The sequence below is a fragment of the Giraffa tippelskirchi genome, chromosome 11, assembly GCF_054371585.1.
Source record: "Giraffa tippelskirchi isolate mGirTip1 chromosome 11, T2T-mGirTip1v1.2.pri, whole genome shotgun sequence".
NCBI lineage: Eukaryota > Metazoa > Chordata > Mammalia > Artiodactyla > Giraffidae > Giraffa > Giraffa tippelskirchi.
This window is the reverse complement of record NC_137285.1, coordinates 11857769-11876544: the sequence shown is the minus strand read 5'-3', so window position 1 is coordinate 11876544 and position 18776 is coordinate 11857769. Positions and strand designations below refer to the sequence as shown.

General features: G+C 54.3%; 1 protein-coding gene across 7 annotated transcripts in view; it reads left to right on the top strand.

The window, feature by feature from the left end:
- Window positions 1-18776, top strand: part of RBM19 (RNA binding motif protein 19) — a 120652-nt gene that overhangs the window by 20512 nt on the left and 81364 nt on the right. For all 7 annotated transcript variants that reach the window (XM_081544718.1, XM_081544717.1, XM_081544716.1 and 4 more), the window contains 6 exons: window positions 643-772; window positions 7058-7227; window positions 8070-8130; window positions 11947-12026; window positions 13856-13911; window positions 17393-17509. In XM_081544718.1, coding sequence (XP_081400844.1) covers window positions 643-772; window positions 7058-7227; window positions 8070-8130; window positions 11947-12026; window positions 13856-13911; window positions 17393-17509 — 614 coding nt within the window. The remainder of the gene's footprint in view (window positions 1-642; window positions 773-7057; window positions 7228-8069; window positions 8131-11946; window positions 12027-13855; window positions 13912-17392; window positions 17510-18776) is intronic.

Sequence of the window (18776 nt, the reverse complement as noted above, 5' to 3'; positions counted from 1 at the left end):
TCTCCTTTTCTCTTACACGAACTCTTGCTATTGGATTTAGGGCCTTCCCAAGTAATCCAGAGTGACCTCACCTCAGAATCATTTACTTAACAAACCTTTGCAAAGACCTTTTCTCCACATTCAGAGGTTCTGGGAGTTGGGACATGGACTTATCATTTGGAGGGCCACCATTCAACCCACTGCAAGTAGCTGCTCTGTATCAAGCACTTCAGTGCTTTGCAGACTGTTTGTCTTGTTTATCCTTTTAAAAAAAACCCTCTGCATATGCATTTGGGCATAAGCACTGTCTGTGAGCGTATGTCTGTGGAAGGAGAGACAGCCGGGTGTCCCACGGCCTGCTGCACCTCCTCCAGGGGGCTGCCCTGTATCCATGGTTCTGCCCCCAGTTCTGCTCCCATTCACACCCCATTAGAGAAGGTTAAGGGGACACAGATGTATCCAGTGACAGCAGATGCTCTGACCTCTCCCCTGAACCAGCAAGGGCCCCCGTGTTCTCAGGGCTCGGGTGGCACGTAGGGTTCTAGGCTGTGCCCCTCCTCCTGACTCCACTCCCTGGGGTGGGGGGAGGGGGTCACCCATACTCTGAGCCTCAGGCTCTTGGTCTGTGTTGTGGACTGAGTCCATCTCCCCGCTTCTCTGCAGTTCCACCACGTCCCCCTTTATCTGGAGTGGGCTCCGATGGGCGTCTTTTCCAGCCCAGCCCCCCAGAAAGAAGAACCCCAAGACGCACCAGGGGAACCAGCGGGAACGGACAGGATGGAGCCAGAGACAGGTGAGAGCCGGGTCTGAGATCAGGGTGTCCTGAGGCAGCAGGCAGGGAAAGGACGGAGGGCTGGGGGCAGCACCAAATTGTGTATCAGGTATTTGGTTGAAAGTTTTTTTCATCCTGAGACTGGTGGGTGCCCGACTGTTGGGTTTTATAGGCACAAAAAATGTCCTTAAAAAACAGAACGTAAAAATGGTGGGTATGGTTAAAGTAGGCTGACTTTTTTTGATCTGTCAAATAAAGGTTGTGAAAGGGGAAAAAAGGCAGCTCGAATCTATTAGGAGCGATTCAGAACAGAGCAAGAGAAAACAGCCTTCTAGTTCATACATCTGCCAGGATAGGTGAGCCTGGCTGTTGGAAGAGATACTCAGTCTCCAGGTCCTTGGGATGGTACGGCGCCCTCTGGTGTCCAATGACTGCAAAGGCAGGAAAGGGGAGGGACCTGAGACCCCACCCGCCTCATGCTTGGGTGGGGAGGGGGCGCTGCTGGCACTCAGAGCAGCACAGCTCTTCCTTGTCAGCCCTGTTGTGTGAATTGAATTGTAAGACATTTTGCTGACCCTGCTCCCTGAATGTCAGGAGTGTCCCCTGTAATTGTGATGTCACCTGCATGCAGGTGTTCGCTAGGGGACAGTGCAGCCCTCGATTGAGAACCACTTGGTCAGGGGCCAATGACTCTGTTCTAGAATCTGAGACCTTTAGAGAGGACCTGGCAGCCCCTTAACCAGACAGTAAGATCTTGCCCAGGGACCTCCCTGGTAATCCAATGGTTAAGACTCCAGGCTTTTAATGCAGGGGACATGGCACAGATTCTATCCCCGGTCAGGGAACTAGGATCCCACGTGCAACACGGTTTGGCCAAAAATAGATAAATAAAAACGAGAAACAATTTTTTAAAAAAAGATCTTCCCCATCGATAATATCCCTCCTCCTTACCCCCATCTTACCATCAGGTTGCTAGTTTATTCAAATGAGGATTAAAAAACTGCATCTCCCAACTACCCCTAATAAAAGAATGGGTGTTAGAGGGGTGGGAGAAGTGAGTGGTGGGAAACAAAATTCTCAGATGAAAGAACAGCCCCTTAATTGAATAGACCTCGCTGTTCACAAACCTTCCTAAGCTGTCTGCATTTCCCAGTTCGTCTTGGATTGGTAAAACCTCCTGCATTACTAACCCAGTCACTAGAAGGCATTGGGACCCTCTGAACAAGAAGCCTCGTTTCCGTTAGGAAGGAAAATTCCTCAGTCTCAGCTTTCTAGGGCCCCCAAAGCACCCCTCCCCACTGGGGTTACCGGCCATGGATACAGATCTCTCAGAAGTCCCTCACTAGCCCCCATCTGTGAGTTATTTTTGTCTACAGATTGGATTAGCCTTCCCTTCCAACCTGCTTATGCTCCCATCAAAAGGAATTTTCTTTATGCAATCACGGTTTCTTCTTAACTGGCCATCAGCCTCAAATTATCGTCAACTTTGATTTTCACTTAAGTTATTAAACTTGCACGTGATTCATGTTTTTTGGCCAAAAGCAAGTCCTCCTTTAGAGCACAGATTTGCCAGGAGTGAGGGTCCTGGGAACAGACCCAGTGGAAGCCTCTCCCTGCTCTGGTGGGACCACTGAGCCGTGGTGGCTACTGCCACGTGGCCACGCCCTTCTGCACCTGTCCTGGTGCTTCCCTACTGTCACGCCATCCTTTTTTTCTGTGACACTCATCACAGTTTGTATTTATCCTGTCTATTCGTTTCACTTGCTTAACATCCATCACTGCTGGAGAGTGAACCACGAGGGCGTAGCGCCATCTCACTCACTACTGGGTGCCAAGCACCCCGTGGGGCCCCAGGCATAGGCTGGCTCAATGAATGTGAGTTGAAAGGAGTGACGGAATGCAGGAAAAGGGGTTTCTGTGCTTCTCTGTCTCCCCCTGTGAAAAGTGGGGGCTGGGTCATCCTTGGCCTTGTGTCCCAAGCCCCAGCACATAGTAGAGCTTGGTGACGTTGGAAGGTTTGTTCTCCATGTTAGTTCAGCATCAGCACATGGCGCCCCCCGTGGCAAGTCATCCCCGTGGCAAGTCATCGCCGTGGCTCCCTTCATGGGTACCGATTTACACCCACCCCCTCACCTCCCTCTTTATTTAAAATTAGTTAAGTTTTGGCTGTGCTAGGTGTGGGTTGCTGCGCGCAGGCTTTCTCTAGTTGCAGTGAATGGGGGCTACTGTTCATTGTGGTGCCCAGGCTTCTCATCGCGGTGGTTTCTCTTGTCGTGGAGCACAGGCTCTAGGGCACGTGGGCTCAGTAGTTGGGGCTCGTGGGTTTAGTTGCCCCGAGGCAGTATGTGGAATCTTTCCCGATCTGGGATCAAACCCATGTCTCTTGTATTGGCAGGGAGATTCTTAACCATGGGACCACCAGGGAAGTCCTCACCTCATTCTTAACTTTGTTGCAAACACTTATCACTCCCAGATGTGCGTTGTTACGGCTTCACCTCCTGTCTGTCCGACTCCCTCACTAGCCGTCCATCCCGCAGGGCGGGTGCCGCTTCTGCTTGCGCACTGCTGTACCCCAGCCCCTGGGAGAGCAGCACCCAGTGTCTGGTGGGAGAGCAGGAAGTGGGTGCTGAGCAAGTACTCGGGGCAAAGCCACATGTCCTCCCCGCCAGGGCCTGCACTGAGCACTTGGGTCCTCAGGATGTGAGGCTTACAGTTCCTGGGGAAGTCTCCGTCTTCCTTGTCCTCTCCTAGCCCTGTGACCGGGCAGACCACCAGCCTTCTCCAAGGTTGTTTCTGCATCTGTACGTCGGATAGGAGGCATTTGTGAGAGTGCACCGAGAAGCCGCCCACCTGTCACCATTACTCTGACCCGCATCCTGCCTAATTCAGCCCCATCAGCTGAAGCAAGTGGTCTCAAACTCAGCCCTGAGCATCAGCCAGATGCCAGCTGCTGAGCTGGGGTGACCAGGATGGGTCCAACACATACCACTTTCCCCAGAAGCTCCGTGGCTGGTCGGGGGACAGGGGAAGCTTTTAGGGGGTAGCCGAGATGTCACAGTCATAGACGTGGGCCCTGGACACAGAATGTTCTGGAGCCCTGCAAGGGGAGGCTTTGCCAAAATAGTGTACACTGGTCAGAAGGTAGAGGACTGCCCCGCCCACCCCCAGAGTGCAGGTGTTGAGCATCCCAGACCAGGCCCCTGTCTCCTCTGAGGGGCTGCTGTCCGAGGGGCTGCTGTCCAAGGTCCTGCCGTCACTCACACAAAGGCGGCCTCGGAGCCGGGAGGAGGGAGCCTGTAGTTGTGGCAAATACAGGGGATTTGGGGCCAAGAAGTTGTGCACGCCTGCGCTGATTTCAGGCCCCACTGAGTCCCAGGTCATCGGCAGGCAGATCCCCACAGAGCTCATCTCCCGGCCCCCTTTCACCCTTTTTTGTTCCCTTTCTTACCAGTATCACATACACGGTCCCTAAACTGTTCCTTTTCACCCGCTCCTCCCCCGCACCCGCCCTCTACACACTGTCTGTGAAGCTTCCCCAGCTCCCAGTCCCCTTGGCCCCGGGGACTCAGCCAGCCCCCAGCCCTGGACTTTCCCAGGCTCCCCAGGAAGGCAAGCAGGAGGGGAATGGATGGAGGAGTTTTTTGTTCACTGCCCCTCTCTGCCCTCCCCCTGGCGCCCCCCTGCCGCCTTTTCTGCAAAGCCCTCCATTCTCTGTACCTGTCTCGAGGGAGGGGGACAGTGGGTTTTATCTCCCCACAACCAAGACCCTCACCTCCAGATAAAGGGCTCCGAGTGGGGGGAGGTCCTGAAAAGCTGCTTGCAACTGATAACAGTCTGTGCTGTCAGCCTCCCGCGCCCAGAGCTGGGAAGGGGAGGGAGCCACCGTAAATTCTGCGGCCCGATTATAATAAAGCCCCATGTGGCGACGCGTGACTGGATTTTATTGTGCCAACCACAGATGGAAGCATACCCCCCACCTCCTGCCTCTCCCAGCCCCCTTCCACCCCACCTTGCTTTCCAAGCCTTCCCCCTGGTCCCCAGCACCCCCACCCCCGGCCCCGGCCCCATCCTGCTCTTGCTTCTTCCCTCTTTTCCTCGATCCTGGTGAGGTCGTTGGCAAGCATCTATTTGGTTCATGATATGTCCTTTCTCCTTCCCAGTCTTCTTGTCCTCTGCCCACTGGAGGTCAGGGGCGGAAGCGCACTTCATGACGACCTCTGGCTTTGTCCTCAGCCATTTGCACGCCTCTCTAGACACGGGAGTGGGCCACAGCAGGGCCTGGCCACCCGGGGAGGAGGAAGCCCTTCCCAGGGACGTGGCTGGCAGAGACACAGTCCCCCGGACTCAGAGCTGTGGGACCGGCTGTTTCCTAAAGCCTCCCACGGGCCAGCCTGCCTCTCACGGCCACAGGCCTTTGGAGTTAGGGATTCACAGTGTTTTCACCTGGCCCAGACACTGTTCTAACTGGGCTTCTGTGCGTTAACTCTCTTAACTGTGTGATTGTTCTTCCCCTTTTCTGAATGGAAAGAAGGAAGCACAGAGAGGTTGAGTGACTTCTGCAAAGTCTCACATCTGGAAGGAGCCGGGCTGTGCCCCACAGCCACCAGCTCCAAGATCTGTGCCCTTAGCCCTGACCCCGCAGCTTCTTGTGAAAGCTCTGAGCACCCATCCATAACTTGGGTCCATCTTCCCATGTGGCAGCCGTTGGCTGGTGCCGCGAACAGGCTGCCCCTTAAATGGCCATGAGCTCTCCCGGTCACCATCAACCCCACCAGTCTTTTCTGCAGAAAAAAATTCTCTTCAGTCAGTCTCCCATGGACCTCTTTCCCAACCTGAAGATCCCTGGGGTTTAGGGTTCAGATGCAGCGACTTCCAGGACTTTCTTCGGGCGCCTCCCATCTGTGGTGATGTGGCTGCTGTGGTCAGCAATGGGATAACGTCCCCACAGTGCCTGGCCCAGCCCATGCATGCAGTGGGGCATCTGATCAGCATCCCTTCCTTTCCCCTTTCATCTCCGAGACGTCAGGCACAAGGAGAGCCAGTAGGGTGGGTGTCCTTCGAAGCTGAAGGTCATGGTCTTCTTTCAGATTGAAGTTCTCATTCAGAACCTGGAGTCTCAGTCTCTCTGCATAGCTTTCTTCCCCATCATTAACAATACTTTTTTCCCACCCCACTTTGCTTTGAAAGTTGGGTTTTGAGGACAAATGGCCACACCATGGAGTCACTTGTTGGGTAAATTGTGTGAGTTTCTTGCGTGGGGTAGGGAGCCTTCATGTAGATATCTTCTTTTTTGTCCTGGAGCGAGAGTCTAGATTCTGGGTTCACCTCCAAGGGAGTGCCAACAGCAGAGGCTGCCCGTTCAACTGATGTGGAATGGCAAAGTCCTCACTGTTGCTGTTTTCATTAGGACTTGAAAGGGTTGTTTCATGACAAAGCGGTTGAAGTTTAATTAGGACTGGCCAGCAGTGGGCTTGCATCAGAAAGGGCCAGGGAGATGGAGATGGCTCTGGTGCTCAGCATGAGGGTGCAGGGGACGGGTTTAAAGCCCCAGCAGCTCCCTTGGGCTTGAACTACTTGAATGCAAGTGTTCGCAAGAGAAAGGAGGGTCCCCATTGTGTGCAGGGCTCAGACCTGGGGTGGGGGAGGGAGCCTTGGAGAGGTGAGGATGAACGGCCTTGGAGAATGGCTGAGATGAGGTTTGATTTCCCCAGGGTGGTGGTAGTTGGTGGGGTGGGGGTCGGTGTGGGAGGAGCTTCCAAAATTTATATGTGGGAGAAGGGTGATTGTCCCCAGACCCTGATCATGAGAAAAACTAGGGAGGTTGACCCAAATGGAACACATTTGCCAGCAGCATAACTTCTCAGGAGGTCCTGATGCAATTCCCAGCCTCAAGAGGCTTCCACACTCTCCACTGGGGCTGACCGGTAGCCTGAGTTGCAGCCATACGCCCACCCTGTAACTCACAACCTCACGCTTGTCCTTCCCTTCTCCTGCAATGCTGTTCCTTCAGATGAATGTGTGTTCTATCTAAGTTAGGGCTCCTGGTTTTTGGTCTGTGCTGCGTACTCCTTTCTCTTGAAGACAGAGGCAGGATGGTTTCTCCCTTTCTCCCCCTCCCCCACTTTGCCCCGCAAGAGTTGCTGAAACCTGGCATGAGCCAGAGTCACAGAGTCCTGTACCTTCATGACACTGGCCACTCAGAGACAGAACCCTCTGGATCCACCTTGGTCTAGCGGGTTCTGTGCTTTAGATCCTGGTGCTTAGGCAGATAAGACATCATTTAATGGATTTCTTTGTGGGGGGCAGGGTTGGCCTGTGCAGACGGTGAACAGCAGACAGATGGAGCTGCACACAATGCTTCAGCAAAGATGGAAGAGGAGGAGGAAGAGGAGGAGGAGGAGGAAGAGAGCCTTCCCGGGTGCACTCTCTTTATCAAAAATCTCAACTTCGACACCACTGAAGAGACGCTGAAGGGAGTGAGTGACCTCTTGGCCCAGAAGGAATGGGTGGGGGCGGGACTTCCAGTCTGCTGATCTATCCCTGTGGTTCCTGCATCTATTTCCCACCCCCCACCCCCCCCCCCCGCCTGGAAGCGAGACCTGTGGCAGTGTGCAGATGAATAACCTACAGCCACCCGCTTGACTCTTTTGCTAGGCTGTGTGGTAGACATCTCACACAGAGATTTGAGCTGTGGCCAGACCAGTCTGGGGGGCGGGAGGGGCGTCTGTGTGCCTGTGAGACACACGAGAGGGCCTGTCGGGGTGCCTAGGGAGGCGTGTGCGGCGTGAGGGCTGTAGTCAAGACAAGGCCCCTCTCCACATGGTGTCTGCGAGGTTGATGTAAATGCCAGGCCAGCGCACTCTCATGGCTTGGCAGAGCCAAGCAGGGGCACAGCAGTGAGCACATCGGGGGCAGCCCTGCCAGGAGACCCTGATGTCCGAGAGTGTTGCATTCATAGGAGGGGGCAGAGGGGAAGATGATGGGGAACTCCTGTAGCCTCCGCTCTTACTCCTGTCCTGCCCACGCCTGCGGTGGAATGGGTCCCCTCTGGCTTTCAAGTCAGTAGTCCCCAACCTTTTTGACACCAAAGATCGATTTCATGAAAGACAATTTTTCCATAGACCGGGACGGGGGCCTTGGTTTCGGGATGGTTCAAGTGCATTTCATTTCTTGGGCACTTTTATTTCTGATCTCACAACTGCCACTGATCTGACTGGAGATACCGGTCCACGGTCTGGAGGTCGGGGACCCTTGTTTCAAGACATGCTTGCACCAGTTGCAGGATTAGCTGACGACACATGCCGACCTTCTCTTCCAGGTGTTTTCCAAAGTGGGTGTGGTGAAGAGCTGCTCCATTTCCAAGAAGAAGAGCAAAGCAGGTATTCCACATGAGAACTCAGTCGGAGAGAAACGATTGTGAAAGAAATGGTGTTACTCTGGGTAGGGTGTGAGGGTGCCTCTCACTCGCCCATTCTGAAGGTCTCCCTTTCATTCCAGAGTATTGCCAGCCCCACACTCTCCTGTCTGGTTCGTCCAAAATTGTCCTCCTTTCTGGGTCCTGGAGACTCGCAGTTTCCAGTGGGAGCAGCCATGCACATCAGGTTCTCCTGAATTGAGACCCTTTGCCACCCTGGATTGTCAGAGGTGGTTTCAGAGCAGGGCTGTTAAGGAGCTGGCAGGGTTGACCCTGTTCAGCAGCAGACGTCTCTCTGTCCTCCAGCATCTCTGTGCTCCTGGAGGATCTTCCCTCCAAAGACCAGCCACCCAGATGTGGGGCACCTGGGACACTCCACCGAGTCATCAGCCATGCCCCTCGCTGGCTTTGGGGTGCCTGGGCGGGGCAGACACCACCCTTATCCCTCCAGTCTGCCTTGGGCATTCTCACGAGTCCCTTGGCCTCTGGTCTGTTTCTTTTCCAGCCCTGGCTTCCTACAGATGATGGACAGACCCTCGACTCTTGCTTGTTTTTGCAGCCACAGAGTCCCTGTCCCTTTAATTTGGGGTATTTGTAGGGATACCATGTGGGTCAGCCCACGACTGTGTCCTGAGAGATAAATGAGCTAGTGGTGAGAGCCCAGGGGGCCCGGCTGGACAGGAGCCCAGCCTGGGGTTCTCCATGTCAGATTGAGACTCAGAGAGGAGGGAGGCGGAGCAGTTAGCGGGGTGTGTGGCTGAAGGAGGTGGCAGAGGGCTGTGGTAGCAGGTCGGGAAAGTACTGAGGGGGCAGAAGATGCTCCTGGAAAGGTAGACGGATTCCACATCACAGAAGGGCTTCCTGCTGGAGAGAGAAGTCTGGGCTTTTCCCCAGAGGTGCCTTGGAGGGTTTGAAGCAGACACGTGGCATAGGATTTGGGCCATTCCCCCTGTATTGGTTTGGGCTGCCATCACAAAGCACCAGCAACCAGGTGGATTCCCTCGCAGAAGTTCACCCTCCCACGGTTCTGGGAGCCTGAAGTCCAGGATAAGGGTGCAGGCAGGGTTGCTTCATTCTGAGGGCTGTCAGGGAGGATGTGTCCCAGCCTCCCTGCTCGGCTTGCAGGAGAAGGTCTTCACGTTCACGCGGCATTCTCCCCGTGTACACCTGCCCTGTGCTCAGATCCCACCTGCTCCCACCACCCCTTTTCTTTCTCATAAGGACACCAGTCTTAATTGGATTAGGGCTTAGCCTGATGCCGCTAAGCCACTTCAGTTGTGTCTGACTCTGAGACCCCGTCGACTGTAGCCTACCAGGCTCCTCTGTCCATGGTATTCCCCAGGGAAGAATACTGGAGCGGGTTGCCATTTCCTTCTCCAAGAGATCTTCCTGACCCAAGGATCGAACCTGCGTCTCTTACGTCTCTTGCACAGGGGAGTTCTTTACCACTAGCGCCACTTGGGAAGCCAAATGATCTCACTTTTAACCTGATTACCTCTGTAAGGAACCTGTTTCCAAATAAGGTCACATACGGAGATGCAGGGGTTAGGACTTTAGCATACACATTGGAGGGTGGGACATAGTTCAACCCATAACATCCCTGTTCCCACAAGAACTGCAGACATAGTTTAGGCTACAAGGAAAGACTACAATATAGACATCAGGTGAACAACGTGAAGACTCTGTTGTGCAGGGTTCGGGAAAAGAGGTGATCCTTGAAGTCTGGGGCATGAGTCATGCTGGCAGAGGGGTCGCCCGCTCCACCTGAGGCTGTTCCTGCGGGTTTTGGTGTCACTTTGCCCCTCTGGAGCCTGCCTCCAGGCCCCCCAGAACACTTTTCAGCTTTAGAGCAGTTATCTGGTCTTCCGGTGTCATGAGCAGCTCTCAAGATCTACACTGTCTTTCAAGAGCCTCTGTTTGAGAGCCCTGCTCTCTGGGGCTCATCCATCTGTGTCTGTTATCAGCAAGGGGCTCCAGAGGAACCGGAAAGCTGGCTCAGCTGGGGTCATCCAGAGGACAGTTGTAATGAAGGAGCCAAGTGCCTCGGCGTGGGCTGGGCTGAGGGGACCCACGGGGGATGTCGAGGCAGTGGGTCCTATGGAAGAGCATCCCTTCCCTGCTGAGCCCAGAGGCTGTGGGGGAGGGAGGTGTGACCAGAGCCGTAGAAGAGGGGCCCCCAGGGACTTCCCTGGGGATGGAGGGCGGGCAGGGAGCTGAGACACCATGCTTCCAATGCAGGGGGCTGGGGCTCAATCCCAGGTCAGGGAACGAGATCCCACATGCCGCAACTAAAGATCCCACATGCCGCAACTAAAGATCCCACATGCCGCAACTAAAAAGACTGAATGTAGCCGAATAAAGAAATACTAAAAAAAGAAGGGCCACCAGCAGAGCCAAGGGTGTGGATTGGACACTGGTGCTGCCAGAACACGTCAGAGCAAGGAGACAATGGAGTGCTTGGAAAGAACCAGGACCCTCAACTCTCTCCTCCACCCACCCATCTCCAATCAGGGCTTCCCATTGGCTAAACCCCAACAGGGAACCAGAAGGCCAGGGAGCCCAGGTTGTGCTGTCTGTGGCCATCAGTCTCCCAGGGCAGGAGAAGGGCAGAATGGATCTGCCTAGCATCAGTGACTCGGTGACAAACTTGACTTCGTGTATTTGCCTTTTACACCGTCTCAATGCACGTTTTAAATAGCCTACGGGCACAGACCACCCTCACCCACCACCCACACCCTTGATCCTGAGAACAGAGCTTGCACAGATCCTCTGAAACACAAATACTGGAAGTCCCCACAGTGTGGGGCGGCCTGTCAGCCAGCAGTTCCGTCTGAGCCTCCCTGGCGTTGCCCAGAGAGCCATGCACATCTGGGCTTTTGTGGAATGCCTTCCTGCCTTGGGTACCCCTGTTGTGACAACACGTGGTTGTGAGCAGAAATGCAAACAAGCAAGGGCACATGGCAGAGGCACAGTCTCACAAAGAGATGCAGAGATGAGGCCCACTGAGTCAGTAATGATACACCTTTGAACCTCCTTTGAGCCCATCAGCCTTGAGCCAGCCGTCTTTGAGTGCAGCTGTGAAAAAAATTACAGAATAAAGTCAGTAATCGGCATCCCATTTTGTGTCAAAAGGGCAAGATGTCAAGAAAGAGCTTATTCGTACGTGCTCCCACTTATACACGTGTATGTACAGGAAGCCAAGTTCCCTATAAATGGTTGCACTGTCCCTGGCTCTCTGAACTCTTGCTACTCAACACCCCAGCAGTAGGGAGCCGGAGGGGTTCTCATAACACAGTCACCCTTCCTGTCCCAAGCTGATGTCTGAAACCTGGGAACTGGAGGTCACTGGACAGTCAGGAAGACTTTGGAGAGTAAGCCCCTGGTGCCCTTGACTCTGTCACATGTGTCTGTTCTGTGCGTTACGTATGGGAGCAGGGGACTGCCCAAGTAGAGTTTTTTGCTGCTTGGCCCAAAGGCGGTCATCCCTCCCTCTGGAAGACGGGATTCTATCACAAAGTTAATTATCGTGTCTATCATCTGTTAATTAATAGTCCGCCAGGCCTCAGGTGGCGGCTCTGTAACCGTGTTGGCTGATTCTTCAAGATGACCAGTAATAAACGGCAGGCCAGGGGCTGGGGTCTTTCTGGGAACCAAGAGGGGCGTGAAGAAATGAGATGGTTGAGGGGACGTCCCGGGAGCCCTTGAACTTGGTCCGTCGCAGCTTCTTCATTTTCCTCCCTGCCCGGCGCCCTGGTGCGACTCCCGGCTCTGTCTCTTTCAGGAGCGCTGCTGTCCATGGGATTTGGGTTCGTGGAATACAGGAAGCCGGAGCAGGCCCAGAAAGCTCTCAAGCAGCTCCAGGTAAGCGGGGAGTCTCGGCCGAGGTCCCCCAGGGGTGGCGCTAGGCAGGCGGTGGGGCGGGTGTCCTTCCTGTCCAGCCTCTGAGACGGAGCAAGAATGCTGGCAAGTCCGCATCTCCCAAGGCCCTGCCGCTTCCTTGGCTCCCCAGGTCCCTGTGATGCGCTCATTCAATCTCTTATCAAGAGCCTGGTTGTGCCAGGCCTCAGGGAGACCGGTGAAGCAGCCCTCTGAAGAAGTAACGCCAAGACCAGGCCGTGAGAAGGGCTCGAGTTCGCTGGCAGGAAGGGGGCAAGGGACGGCGCTTTCTCGTGCACCTCATTCTTTCTGGAGACCCCCTTGCTCCCCGCTATCACCTGCCATCCCTCCTGCCATGTGGGGTGGTGGCCGGGGTTGGGGGGGCACTGCGGACAGGCTGGGCACTCATGCTTGTGCCTCTTGAATAGGCTTCTAAATGCAGGGAGCATGGAAGGGCCCCACGGGGGTCCAGGATCCCTTTTAAACCAGTATTGGGAACGCCTCATGTCTGTGGAGGCCTGGCAGGCAGTATGAGATGAAGCTGACCAGGGCGGAGTTTATGAGCCAGGGGCGCGCCCTCCCGGCTTGTCTGAGATGTGTGCTGGCTGGACTCTGGGTGGTTAGGGCACCCATACAGGGCCACGTCTCTGGGGAGCCGGGCTTCATCATAGGGACCCTCCACGCAACTGAGTCTGTAGAGCTTGCTGGTCAAGGGAAAGGCCTTGGGGTTAAAGGAAATGTGACTGGGTACTTAGCCTATTTGATTGTTTTTGTAGACATTTTTGTAGAATTTTGGCGACTCTCCACTTGGCCTGATGTGACTCCCAAAAGGGCTGAATTGGGTGTGGGTGGGGGTTGGGGCGGGGGTGGCCTCTGCTTCCACCGAGAAAGGCTCTCTGCTGTCTGCCTCAGGTGCCCACGGGGCCAGGCTGGCCCTGTAAACTAGCCCAGGGGCTGGCATCACCCAGAGTAGAACTGGGGTGCCTCCCATCTAAAGGGGCCACGTCTTGGCCTCAGCCAGTTGCTGCCTCGTGGGCACCCCAGCCATACCACATCTTCTCTGTTTTTTTGTTTTGTTTGTGGTTTTTTTCAAGAGACACTGGAGATCCAAGTGTGTTGTTAGATGCCATGTACTCCTCTAAGTGGATTTCAGCTGTGCATGCCCAGTGGTCCATCTTTTCTCGTCCATGTAATCCAGGAGTCTCAGATGTCCCCCCGCACACAGGAGAGTTACGTTCTGTGCCTTGCTGTGTGCTATACATGGGCATGTTGCCACCCAGAACTGTTTCTACAAGGCTATGTGTGCTGTATTTTATGGGAGATTTAAAGGATTTTCAAGGGTAATTTTGCTAATACACCAATTTTGCCTAAGGGACCCATGTTAGAGCCTCGCTTTAGAGGCATCTCTGCTGTGATTTAGAATTTTTTTTTTTTTCCCAAGAGCATACAATTCAAACTGAAGTCTCTCTCTGGAAGCCAGACCAAAGGGGCTTACTTGGCCTGAAAATGCTTATAAACAATGGAAAATTCTGTGCCCCTCGAATGGCTTAAAGGTCAAGGCCGTTCTTGGCTCGAGAGGACTTGGAGGGCTGGGTCTCCATCACCAGCAGCTGCTGCCCACGCTCGGCAGGAACCGTTTCCGGGAGAAACCCTTCTCGGTCCTTGACCCCAGCGGGCTTCTCTGCCCTGAAACAGTCAGCCCCTGCTGCCGTTGCCATTCCCCTCACTCAGCCGAAGCCTGCTCCAGCGAAGGACGGGGCTGCGGGTGTGTGTTTCGAAGACAGAAGGACAGGCTGTGTTGTCTCCCCTCGCAGGGTCACGTCGTGGATGGCCACAAGCTAGAAGTGAGGATCTCGGAACGTGCCACCAAGTGAGTCTCCACCTCCCCACCCCTTCCCTTGCATCTGAATCCGTCCCTTAAGCCCTGATGCCAGTGCCGCAGAGGGTGTCTCACGGCCCTTTAACATCCTCCCCCACCTGACCCATCTCACCCCTGGGGCCCCTTCCTGATCAAGGAGGTGCCCCACATGCCAGCTTCGATGCCCTTTCCCCTGGTGAACTGGACGGCGCCAGTCCCCAGAGTAAACACATAATACACAGTCATTACATCCAAAGGAACACGGGCCAGAGGAGCGAGCAAAGCCTGCTTGTTGGTGGTGATATCAGTGAGCCAAGGCAGAGTCAGTCGTGAGTTGTTGGCGCTTTGATGAACCAAAAGCAGAAGTAGACCTAGACATCTTATTCTTTACATCTTTATGGCACTTTCCTTTTTGGAGCCGGACAGCAGTGCCCAGAGACAGCCTCTGCTTAATTCGAAAAGAGGTTCAGTAGGTGTTAGAGATGGAAGCAGACCACTGCACCCAAAGACCAGTTCCCTGAAATAGTGGAGGTCTTCTGGGGGGTTTAGTGTTGTCCCTGCGTCTTCACCCGCTCGCACATCCTTGCTGAACTCATACACCAGGGGTGCTTTGAACAGTGGCCGGCACGTAAGGGATCAGACGTTGTCTTCGTTGTCATTGTCAGAGCCACCCGCCTTGCCTCACTGTGGCCGTTGAGCAGACTGGTTGCCGGTGAGCTCACCTGAAGCTGCTGCTGTTTCTTCCTTCTCTGTCTGTTTCTTTAATGCTACCTGTGAAGCCTGCCTAGGCCACATCTGGAGGTCTCCACCCATCCTGGTCCAGGCCATGCTGAGCACCTTCAGCCAGAAGCAGGCTTGCTGCGGGAGCCCCCAGAAGCTAACGGAGGCTCCTGAGCCATGACTTAAGAGTGAGAGTCCAAGCTTTGAGCCCCACAGCTCTGGGTTCTAATCCAGGGGGCTGGGTGACCTTGGGTGGATGACTTTGCCGCAGCTCTGGGTTCTAATCCAGGGGGCTGCGTGACCTTGGTGGGTGACTTTGCCGCAGCTCTGGGTTCTAATCCAGGGGGCTGCGTGACCTTGGGTGGGTGACTTTGCCGCAGCTCTGGGTTCTAATCCAGGGGGCTGCGTGACCTTGGGTGGGTGACTTTGCCGCAGCTCTGGGTTCTAATCCAGGGGGCTGTGTGACCTTGGGTGGATGACTTTGCCGCAGCTCTGGGTTCTAATCCTGGGGGCTGGGTGACCTTGGGTGGGTGACTTTGCCGCAGCTCTGGGTTCTAATCCAGGGGGCTGCGTGACCTTGGCTGAGTGACTTTGCCCATCATGTGAAATGTGAAAGCTGGAGATTGTGCACAAAGCATTTAGCACGTGCCCTGCACATGATCACTCAGCTAGTGGTGCTGGTCTTTCCTTCTCCGTCCCCTGACTCCAGGGAGTCAGGCTGAAGTCACCTTGCAGGCTCTCAACTCCTAGGCCGTGTTTATTTAGTCCTTCTTTCATTCAACCAAAAATTACAGAAAGTCTGCTGGGCACCAGACAGTCTTCCCAGGAGCTGGGGAGGGAGACCCTTCATGGGGTTTCCCTTCTGAGGTCGTGCTATTTGATAGAACCTTCAGCAAGAGTGGGAACATCCTGTGATGTTCTCTGTGCTGTAGCTACGCATGGCGTTTGAGCACTTGAGACGTGATAGGTACCCCTGTGTTAGTTACCTGTCACACTGTAACTGAGTATCCCCAAACTTGACAGGTTAAAACAACAAGTGTTTATTATTATCTCACAGTTTCTGAGGGTCAGGAATTCAGGAACAGCTCAGCTGGGAAGTCCTGCCTTGGAGTCTCTGAGGAGGTCACAGTCAAGATGCTGGGCAGGGCTGCAGTCTCATCCAAGGGCTCAACTGGGGTTGATGGTTTCGCTTCCAAAATTGTGCCCTCATATGGCTGTTGCCAGGAGGCCTCAGTTCCTCACCACGTTGGCCTCTTCCCTAGGCCGGCACGAGTGTCCTCATGGCACAGCAGCTGGTTTACCTATGGAGCGAGTGATCCAGGAGAGAACGGAGGAAGTGGCAGTGTCTTGGCAGTGTCTGTTATGACCGGGTTTCATAGGGGAGCAGGAGGGGAGTACACTCAAGGGGCATAAATACCAAGAGGCAGGGGCCGTTGGGGACCACCTCGGAGGTTGGATGACCCAGCAGCTGAGGAGCTGAATTTTTTAATTTTGTGTCATGTTAATTGTGATTTAATTGCTCGCCACGTGCAGCCGGTGGCTACTGTATTGGACAGCACTGCCCTAGAGGACAGACAGCAAAGAGACACATGACTAAATATGTAAAGTGACTTAAGACTCCATGCTCCCAATGCAGGGGGCCCGGGTTCAATCCCCAGTCAGGGAACTAAGATTCCACACACCGCAGCTAAAGATCCCATATGCTGCAGCTGAAAACCCCGCATGCCGTGAGGAAGATAGAAAATCCCATGTGCTACGGCTAAGACCTGGCTCAGCCAAGTAAATAAAAATAAATGAAGTTTAAAAACAAAAAAAAAACCCAAATGAATTTTTTTGACAGTAATGAGTGCCAGGAAGAAAAATGGAGCCAGGGGGTGGGAGTGGGTTGCTCTTTTAGTGGTGATGGGGAGGAGGTCACGTGGATCAGACTTCAGGTGAGTCGGAACAAGTCCTTATAACACTGGCTGCTGTTTATGGAAGGCTTGCCCTGTGCTAGGCACAGTGCAGTGTTTCAACACATCTTTCTCTCATTAAAACCTCAAACAATCTGACAAGGTTGGTACTGTTACTAGGCTTATGATACAGCCGAGAAAACTGAGACCCGGAGAGGCCAAGTAATAACTTGCTCAGGATCACACAGATTCTAAGTGGCCACGAGACTCTTGACACTCAGATCGTCAACTCACACCCCTCCTCGCAGTCCTCCCCTGCTGCCACAAAGCGGAAGGTCTCCCTGGAAGAGCAGGGGGACAGGTTCCAGGTGGCCTTGAACCTCAGGTGGAGAATTTGCTCTCACAGCTCTGGCCGGCCTCTGTGGTTAGAAGCCGCTCCAGGCCCCTGGATGCTATGCTTCCGGTCAGTGATGAAACGTCTCCAGCAAGACCTGGGGAGCAGCCAGAGTCTCTCTGGGCAACTGCAAAGATGCAGAGACTGGGTTTGGGGAGAAACTGCCCCCCGCTGCCCCCATCAGAGTTCTTTTCTTAGGTGCCTGCTAGTCCCAGGTGAAGGGCAGCAGACACCCCCTGGGTAGGATGTGTCACCTGAACGTCCACAGCTGCAGAGGGGAGATGAGAATTAGGCTGCGTGCCACCCAGGGGAGCCCTCCTTCCCTCCCCTTTGCCCTCAGCCGCGTCCACGCAGACTCCTTGAGTCCCTCACCTGAGCAGGGGACGAAAGCATCAGTGCTGGTGGCAGGGGGTGGTGGTCAGATCAGCGGAGGGCAACAGCTGTGCCGAGATCCTAGATAACCCGAGGCCTTCCCCCAACCCTCCAGGCCAGCCCTGACTTCGGCCCGGAAGAAACAAGCGCCCAGAAAGCAGACAACCTCCAAAATCCTGGTGCGGAACATCCCCTTCCAGGCTGACAGCCGTGAGATCCGAGAGCTCTTCAGGTAAGAGGCGAGGCTGCGTCTGGGTGGGAGCTGGCTGGGCCTTCGGGTCCTCAATGGTGCGCCGAAGGCCATCACAGTGGCCTCTCAAAGGTCATGTTCTCGCCGCCAATGATGTGTCTCTCTTAATCTCAAACACTGCTGTCTTTTAGAGCACCAGGCAGAAAGGTGTGCAAACAGGATGGTCAGGTTTTCTCTATCCCCACTGGTGACCTACAGGAGGGGCAGGAACCAGGCAAGCTGAAGCCCAGCTCCTCCCTTAATGGGCCTGAAATCCTGCTGCCCAAGTCACTCTTTGGTTTAAGCCAGATGTTCACTGCCTTCTTGGCACATGCGAATCACCTGGTAACTTTGATAAGCACACCTTTGCTCAGACTCCACCCCCAGAAAGTTACATTCCTTTTGTTGGGGGTGGAGCCTAGACATTGGCTTTGGGATCAGAGTGCCCCAGGGGATTCCAATATCCAGGGTTGGGGACTCCTGGTCTACATGGCCGTCTGTGGAAAGCCCCTTTTGAAACGAGAGGGAATAGTATACCTGCATTATGTAGTCCATCGGCAGCTCCTAACACAGGAATCAAAACTCAGAGGTCTCTCAGAGGCCGGGCAGGAAATAGCCTGGGAGAGCTGGCCAGGTGGGGACTGACGGGCTGGAGGGCCAGTGGAAATCTTGGTGTCTTAGGTTCTTCTCTTAGGTTTTGAAAGAGGAACTGGCAATCTGGATTCTTAGGGAGAATAAGTTGGCCACTAATTCATTTTCTAAAAACAGTTCGTGTGGGATCAAGTCTGTGCATGGGCCAGGCAGAGCCCAGGGCCACAGGTTTGCAACCCTCTGCTGGTACATTGCACCAGTTGGTTCAGGTAAGTTAGCTATCACCCAGTACCAAGCCCTGGATGAAGTGTCTTTAGGGAAAGGGCCTGAGGGAGAAACGTTTAAAGCAAGCATGCTCTCCAGCTGTGTGCCATGTAGCACAGAGAAGAAGCCACCAAGCTCTCAGAACCTAAGGGCAGATGACGTTGGCCCCAACCTAGCAGACTGTGGAAGCCTGGCTGCAGACTTAGAGTGTTCTGGAAACCTGCAGCTCCTTGGCCTGCACATGGTGGGGCATTTAGGATTCTGTGTATTAGACCTTGTTTGTTGATCCTGCATTTGTCCAGTTCTGGCATGAGGATCGGGAGAGCTAAGTCCCTGTTAGGGTTACCCATTAGCCTCTTGCCAGGTAAGCTGTGGATGGAAGATAGAAGTCCTAGATTTTGGAGGCTAGAAAGGA